This window comes from Pongo abelii, chromosome 4, assembly GCF_028885655.2.
Source record: "Pongo abelii isolate AG06213 chromosome 4, NHGRI_mPonAbe1-v2.0_pri, whole genome shotgun sequence".
NCBI lineage: Eukaryota > Metazoa > Chordata > Mammalia > Primates > Hominidae > Pongo > Pongo abelii.
The window spans coordinates 131688059-131696187 of record NC_071989.2 but is presented as its reverse complement, the minus strand read 5'-3'; the positions used below and the strand labels follow the sequence as shown (position 1 = coordinate 131696187).

At 42.3% G+C, this 8129-nt stretch overlaps 1 protein-coding gene across 2 annotated transcripts in view; it reads left to right on the top strand.

Moving 5' to 3' along the window:
* Positions 1-5609: 5609 nt before the first annotated feature.
* CEP120 (centrosomal protein 120) overlaps positions 5610-8129 on the top strand; it is a 78906-nt gene continuing 76386 nt past the window's right edge. The window contains exon 1 of one of the 2 annotated variants that reach the window (XM_009241000.4): positions 5610-6213. In XM_009241000.4, the coding sequence (XP_009239275.3) occupies positions 6165-6213 (49 nt within the window). In that variant the 5' untranslated portion in view covers positions 5610-6164. The remainder of the gene's footprint in view (positions 6214-8129) is intronic. The other variant, XM_054555880.2, reaches the window with a different exon arrangement.

Sequence of the window (8129 nt, the reverse complement as noted above, 5' to 3'; positions counted from 1 at the left end):
CAAGCCAACCTGCTGAGTCTGTCAAATTAGGGCATAAGAATCTATGCCAAGGATGATAAATCAGGACCTATGGTCTCACTTCTCTAGGATTCCCATGGGGCCACTTTCTGTGTCTGTCCCCTCCCCAAGGCTCTGCCAAGGAGTGGAATGTTGGTCCCCACTACACTTTTCGTTCATCCTGTTTCTTCCTAGCTTTAGGCAATCTCTTTTATTTATTGCTGTCTTTTCTGTGCCCTGACATCTATCACAACCATCTCAATGAATTTGGCTGAAGGTAACTAACCTGTGGCTGGCAGAAGTGTTTGGTGTTTTATTTTTGAGACAGAGCCTTGCTCTATCACCCAGGCTGGAATGCAGTGATGCAATCTTGGCTCACTGCAACCTTGCCTCCCAGGTTCAAGCAATTCTCATGCCCCAGGTTCAAGCAATTCTCATGCCTCAGCTTCCTGAGTAGCTGGGACTACAGGTGTGTGTCACCACGCCCAGCTAATTTTTGTATATTTCATAGAGATGGGGTTTGGCCATGCTGGCCAGGCTGGTCTCAAACTCCTGGCCTCAAGTGATCTGCCTGCCTCGGCCTCATTAAGTGCTGGGATTATAGGCATGAGCCACTGCACCTGGTCTGCTTTTTGTTTTTAAACTAAATTTCATTACTGGCATTTAAAGTTTGCATGAGTTCACATAAAAATCTGTAATTCTATCTCCTTATGAAACTTACAGTCTGTCTTATTGCATGGCAATGATCAGCTGGAGCAGAGCAGGGCTGCTCCTTGAGACAGCTGTGTGCCATACTTCTGCCCTCACCCTGCCAGCCCACTTCATTAATTGACCATACCTGCCCGGCAGGATGGTTTGACTTTGGCATGCTCTATTCTGGTGTTTTCACAGAAGTCAGGGAGATATTATGCATTGCAGACCTGTATCAAAATATCTCACATAACCCATAAATATGTATACACTTAACCCATAAATATGTATACCTACTACGTGCCCACAAAAATTAAAAGAAGCCAGGGAGAGAGGAGCTGTTTTGGGGATATCACCAATAGAATATAAATATAGGCCAAGGTGAGGGAATATAAAGGGTCTAGTTACCTTTGTAGAACCAAAGAAAGGGAACAAATTTCAAAATAATCCCACAACAAATTATCCCTCCATATTAACAATAAAACTGGCTACCACGTTTGGAGATTTCGTCGTGTCCTAGGCCCCTCACAGAAGCAATCCCATTTAATTCTGACAAAAACCATGTGAGGAAAGGACTAATACCCTGTTTTACAGATGGAAAAACTGAGGTTCAGAGATAAGTGACTTGACCAAGTCACAAAGCTAATAAGTCATGGAACTTGAAATTCAGGGACGTATGACTCTTTGATACTGGGTTATCTTGCCTCTCTTATGATAGATGTTAGAGGCCCTTCTTCCAGGGATCAAAGATGCCTAAATTAATTGCCAAGTTAAATTACAGCAGATCCTGAATTGAAAGGTTCTGTCTTCTTGACACTAAGCGATGAGGACTAGTTATCACTTTCACTCCCATTGCCTCTTTCTAATGGAGGCAATTTTAGAAGCACCTCTTGAATTTGGGTCTGGCACCATGCTTTTACAAACTGCAGTTATTCAACAGATGTGCTAATTTTATTAGTCTTTGGGAGTTTGCCTAAAATTTTACAAAGTGTGTGTGTATTTGTGTGTATACAGTGGAAGAGGCTGAAGAAGAGAAATATAACTCATCATTCCTCCTGTGGTGGTCCGCAGAAGTGGCTGAAGAGAAAAAATATAGAGAAATCCTACAAAGTAAAATGTTTTTCCAAAAGGTAAACCAACTACAGCAAAGAATGGCTTAAAATATGTCAGAATGCTTTGTTTTGTTCTTTTTTTGATAGAAAGTTATGGAAATAGAAAGCCACCTAATATGATTAGTTATGAGGTTGACAAACTAATAAATTCAGAATGAAGCCTTTAATCAAATCTGCCAGTTTCACCCAGGCGTGTTGGCTCACACCTGTAATCCCAACACTTTGGGAGACCAAAGTGGGTGAATCACCTGTGGTCAGGAGTTCGAGACCAGCCTGGACAACACGGTGAAACTTCATCTCTACTAAAAATACAAAAATGAGCTGGGTGTAGTTGTGCGCACCTGTAATCCCAGCTACTCAGGAGGTTGAGGCAGGAGAATCACTTGAACCTGGGAGGCGGAGGTTGCAGTGAGCTGTGGGCCAAGATCGTACCACTGCACTCCAGCATGGGTGACAGAGCGAGACTCCATCTCAAAAAATAAATAAATAAAATTAAAAACCTGTCAGTTTAAATTTATAAGCTTATAGTGTAATGAATCTCATATTGTCTTATAGATAAAAATTACATGTTACTAGCATTTACTTACATATTTTGAAACAGTAATTGGTACTTTATAAACTTATAACAAGATTTTCCCTCATAAATCTAAGCTTAAATGTGACGATTTATACTAGAACTGAAGTTACTACTGTTTAATATCACATATGAAAGGAAATTAGATTATAGAATAACAGATATAGATGATGATAGGATTATAATTCCATTTCTAGATGGGGAATTTCATATCATTGATTTTGTACATTCTGTTAAAGGAAGCACCAGGCCAACTAAATTGGTGACTTTTCAGTAGCTGTGCTGAAAGTGATTTTAGAAATAATAATGTTGTTCAGGAGGAAAATCCAAATAAAGGGAATCATGTGAAATTTACTACATGAAAAAGTTTCTTTGTTAATTTTAATAATTTGTCAGATTTTTTACGACCTAAAATTATTCTATGGCATACAGTAATGGTTTATAATCTAGGTGTGAAGCCCTGCTGGATATCCGAAAGCAAAACAACAAGGTATGCTGATGGACAGTTCCTGGCTCTTTTCACAGCTGCTACTTAAGGTCTGAGATTGTTCATATAAAAAATAGTAACTAAGTGGCATTTACTACATTTAAGTCCTGCACTAAAGAACCATGCATACTATCATTTTATAGCTGAAACTGAGGCTCAAAGAGGTGAAGTGATTTGCTTAAGGTCACCTGACATGCAAATAGCAGAGGTAGGTCCCAAACTCTGATCTTCTGGGGTACTCTTTCCATCAGAGGTACTTGGACCTCTCTTTGTCTATAATGCTAAGTACTGTCTTGCACCACTGATAACATTATACTTTGCTTGTGGTTAATTTGTTTCCTAATCTTTAAGTGTTGTTAATGTGTACATACTTATTAGACTTCTCAACAGAGGATATGTTAAACCACAACATTGGTATTATACCAACAAAATTTAGACTGTGGTAAACTCTACAGACATGACCAGTTTCTTCAACAAAGAATTTCAAGAAAAAAAAAAAGTAGGATTGGGTACCTGCATTAGTCTGTTTTCATACTACTATAAAGAACTGCCCAAGACTGGGTAATTTCCAAAGGAAAGAGGTTTAATTGACTCATAGTTCAGCATGGCTGGGGAGGCCTCAGGAAACTTACAGTCATGGCAGAAGGCAAAGGGGAAGCAAGGCACCTTCCTCACAAGGCAGCAAGAAGGAGAAGAGTGAGTGAGTAAAGGGGGAAGAGCGCTTAATAAAACTATCAGATCTCCTGAGAACTCACTGACTATCAGGAGAATAGCATGGGGGAAACCACCCCCATGATTCAATTACCTCCACCTGGTCCCTTCCTTGACATGTGGGGGTTGTGGGGATTACAATTCAAGATGAGATTTTGGTGGGGGCACAAAGCCTAACCATATACATTAAAACAGACAAGAGACATAACAACCGTTGTGTTTTGGAACTTGTTTGGATCCTGATTTGAAAAAACCAACTGCAAACAAATTATTAGACAATCAGAGAAATTTGAACAGTATATATTTAATGGGATTAAGAAATTTTTGTTAATTATTAAGTGTAATAATGGGATTGTGGTTAAATACTTAATATTTTAAGATTCTTTAAGAAGTCGTCATCTTTTTTTTTTTTTTTTTTTTTGAGACTGAGTCTCTCTCTGTGGCCCAGGCTGGAGCGCTGTGGCATGATATCGGCTCAATGCAACCTCTGCCTCTGCCTCCTGATTTCAAGCGATTCTCGTGCCTCAGCCTTCTTGTGCTTCAGCCTCCCAAGTAGCTGGGATTTCTCGCTTGCGCTACCACGTACGGCTAATTTTTGTATTTTTAGTAGAGACGGAATTCTGCTATGTTGGCCAGGTTGGTCTCGAACTCCTGACTCAAGTGATCCGCCCACCTCAGCCTCCCAAAGTGCTGGGATTACAGGTGTGAGCCACTACCACACCTGGCCAAAAAGTCTTCATCTTTTAGAAGTACGTATCCAAAAAGATGAATTGATGTGATGTTGGGGATTTCCTTAAAAATAACACAACAGATGAAGATGATTGGTCTTAAGTTGATAATCGTCGAAGCCGGGGTCTGGGTAACTGGGGGTTCATTATATCATTCTGCTTTCTTTAAAGTATGTTTGACATCTTCCACAAAAATAATGCATTGTTCAATGATGAATCCAAAGTAGATCATTACTTTGATTTTACATTGAATAGTGCTTCATTTTAAGAATGCCTGTGATAGGACCTGAAAGGGCCTTAGAAGTAATTAGTCCAACCTCCACATATTCCTCCTTTTCTTTTGGGCAGAAAGCAAAGAAGGAAGAAGAAAGAAGAGGAAGAAGAAAACAATAGTGATATTATATTATTTTCTCTCAAAATAACTTCTAAATTTCCAAAACAAGAAAGCAATAGAAGAAAAAGAAAACAGCGAGATATTATATTTGCTCTCAAAACAACTTCTAAATTTACAAAACAAGAAAGTAATAGGAGAAGCCGCACTTATGTCCACTACCTAGTGCTATCTCTGCATCTTTATTTTTCTGTTATTATGATTTACTTTTGTTTTCCGAAGCAGAATTTTTCCCAAAGTTAATAGTGTCCACGATCGCTACAACCAATTCGGTTATTTAGGTTTCAAGCTAGATAACCTCCAAAAGAACTTTGCCTTTGACTTGAATACATGCTTCTTGCAATTTGAGTAGTATTTAGGAGGCCGTTCCCTTTACAAGTCTTGAACCGTTTCTTAAGTCTGAATTTGGGAGACGTTAAGGGGAAAGGGTCGGCAGACAGCATCTCAATGCCTTGTTTATTTTTGGTTTTGAGTTTGCTAATAACTTTGTGATGGGGGGTGGAAGAATCTACACCTTTATATTTCATTGCCCACGTGACAGTGTTTTTGTTTTAGGGGGAATTTCTAAGGGACAGGAAATTCTCGGGGAGTTTACGTCAGCTTCAACAAGTACAGTAATTACCGTATTGAAGCTACTTGTTTTCAAAGGTCGGAAATTTGAGGTGCCGCGTGAGCACGATTTAGGGACTTTAGAGTTTAGATTTAAGTCATTATTTTTCTGTGATTTAATTTTTTAAGCAGTGCTGACACTGGGTACCTCAACTAAGCTAGGTTTTTTTGTTTAATTCCCACTAATAGAACTCTCAGGTTGTGGCTGAGGCATAAAGCAGGTAATACGCTACACTGAAGCTCCTTAGAGGCTACGCAGCTTCAGGAAGCGTTTACAGCAGTAGTGCGCTTGCGCGGCTGGTCCCACACCAAGTCGCCCGCCTCTTCCCGTCCGGCTAGCAGAGGGCGCTGTGAGGTAATGAAGGCGTCCTCCTTAGGGCTCCGGAACAGAGCGTAAAAGGGCGGGAGGCGAAGCTCGCTGACGGGCGTTCTAGCCTTGACTGCTCTGTCTCTATCACCCTTTGTCCTCCAACCTCCCCTGGGCACTGGGCCTGCGGGCCTGGTTGCTAGGTGGAAGCTGGGCGCGGCGGCGGCCGCCGCGGCCGCCCGGGCGTTTGAAAAGCGGCTACGCAGGCGGCAAAAGGTCCTCGTGCGGCGGGCTCGTCTCTGCTTGCAGACTGGCCGGGCTGCAGCGTGGCTTTTTCCTTGAGTCGGGGCAGAATTAGGGTCTGGGCTGGCGGCCCGAGGCAGACGAGCCGGGCGCGCTGCAGCAGACGGCGGTGGGACCTGGCTGCGGAGCGGGGTCCGGGCATCAGGGACCGGGGGCGGGCAGTGGGGGTCCCGCCGGGGGTCCCGGATTACCCGCGACTCACCTGGACCTCACTTCCCCCAAGCCGCCTTCGCCCCCGGACCGCCCACCGCAACCATGGTCTCCAAATCCGACCAACTGCTCATCGTCGTGTCCATCCTAGAAGGTGAGCGGCCTGAGGCTTGCTTTTGCAACTGCTGCCTCCCGAGTTTTAAAAGATTAGTGTGGGACCGAGGCCTTGTTAACCTTAAGAACCCTGTCATCTGCGCTTTTGTGGTCCCCACAGAGTTGTTCAAAGTTGTACGTAGTGTGAGGTCTGTTAGGCAGTTGATTTAAAAATCTCTCCAGGGATATGAGCGCTATTTGGGATAAGTGATATTTAGCGTGACTAGCCGTAGCCCCAGAGAATCTAGAGAAAACGATTTTCATCCAAAGCAGCACGTCGATGGCTTTTATATATGAGCTGAACGTGGTCCTGAGAAGCGCGTTCTGATCAGCGGTTCCCAATAATAGCACTTATAAGAGCTTTGACTTGAATACAGGCTTCCTGCGATTCCAGAAGTGTTGCGGAGGCAATTCCCTTTACACGTCTTGCTGGAGGACTCGGGACTACAGTTCTTAAGAGCGTATATTATACATTCCTTAAAAAGTGTGTTTTCGATGAATGACATTGGTTTGTTGGGACTCATTGAGTGTCAGACACTGTGCTGGGAATGTGAGAATAAAACAGTCCTGATTCTAAAAAGCTAAGGATGTAGCAAGGAGAGTGTGTCAGCAAATAATTCATCAGGATGTGGAAGACCCTGATGAATGACCACCTCTGTCTGAGGAAACTGCGGAAGGTTCACTAGAGGAGGTGGCATTTTTTGGGGTCCTACAGATGATTAGGAATTTGTCAGATGAAAAAAGGAAGGGCGTTCCAGGCAAAGGGAAGAGCAGAGAGCACTTAAAGCATGGAAAAGCAAGACACGTTTTGCCTTGCTTAATTAAATTCACTCAGTAAATATTGCTTAAATTCAGTGTGGTTGGAGAACAGATTTGCAAGAAAGTGGAGGGCATAGGAGATAACAGGTGAATTGAGGACACTTTACGAATAATATGTTAAGAAGGAGTCATTTTGAGCCAGAGCAGAAGCCTGGCTGCATTTTTCCCCCATGGGAGAGTGTTTTATAAAGGCCTGGCACTGTGTGTGGGATGGGAGCAAAAGAAACATTGTAATCCTAATCTTTGAATTTTGGAACAAGAGACTGACCAGAAGCCATAAAGATTTGGAGCACTATTAACTGTTAGTTGACTTATTGTTTAAAAACATAGCACTGAAAAAACCTTAAAATTTGGTTAACAACAGTTTTTAGACTTAAAACTGACCATGCTATGAGGAAACAAGTATCTCCTTTCCCTCCAAGGATGTGGAGGTCTGTCCACGTGGGGAGATCCCAGGACACAATATGTTGGGGTATAATATTTAAAATATGTGATATGGACTGCAAATATAGGTTTGAGGGTAGGATGGGTGGGATGGCTGAAGTTCTTTAAATAATAAGTGAGCTTTAGATATGTGACAATAGAATTCTATGGACAACCCAGGCCAATCTGACAACCCAGGACATAAATGCAATTCATTTGGGGAAGCTAGTTTTAGAGCAGCAGAAAATGAGGTCCTGAGAGAGGCCTGTTAGTGCTAATTGGGAGAGCTGTCCGATGTGTGTTAATACTCATAATACAGTTTCAAGTGAGAGCCTCAGGCTTAAGCTCAAAAGGTTAGCAGGCAAGGTCTTTCCGACCAGCTTGATTCCCAACCAAGTAATTTGTGCCGAGGTGAGCATGGTGGGTGAAACATTGAAAAGATCAGCAAGATGACCAGGGTAGAGGAAGGTGAATATTTAGAAATGTCATGGTAAGAAACGAGCTTGTACAACTGGAGCGAATAGGCCTCGGAGGATCTTGAAAGCCAGTTTAGAATTAATGTTCCAAGAAATAGGTTGGCAGCATGTATTCCTAAATAGAATGCTTTTCTTGAGTTCAGTTTAGTAGCAGTGTGCAAGGAAGAGAACCTGGAGTCAAGGGTGTCAGTTAGGTTGT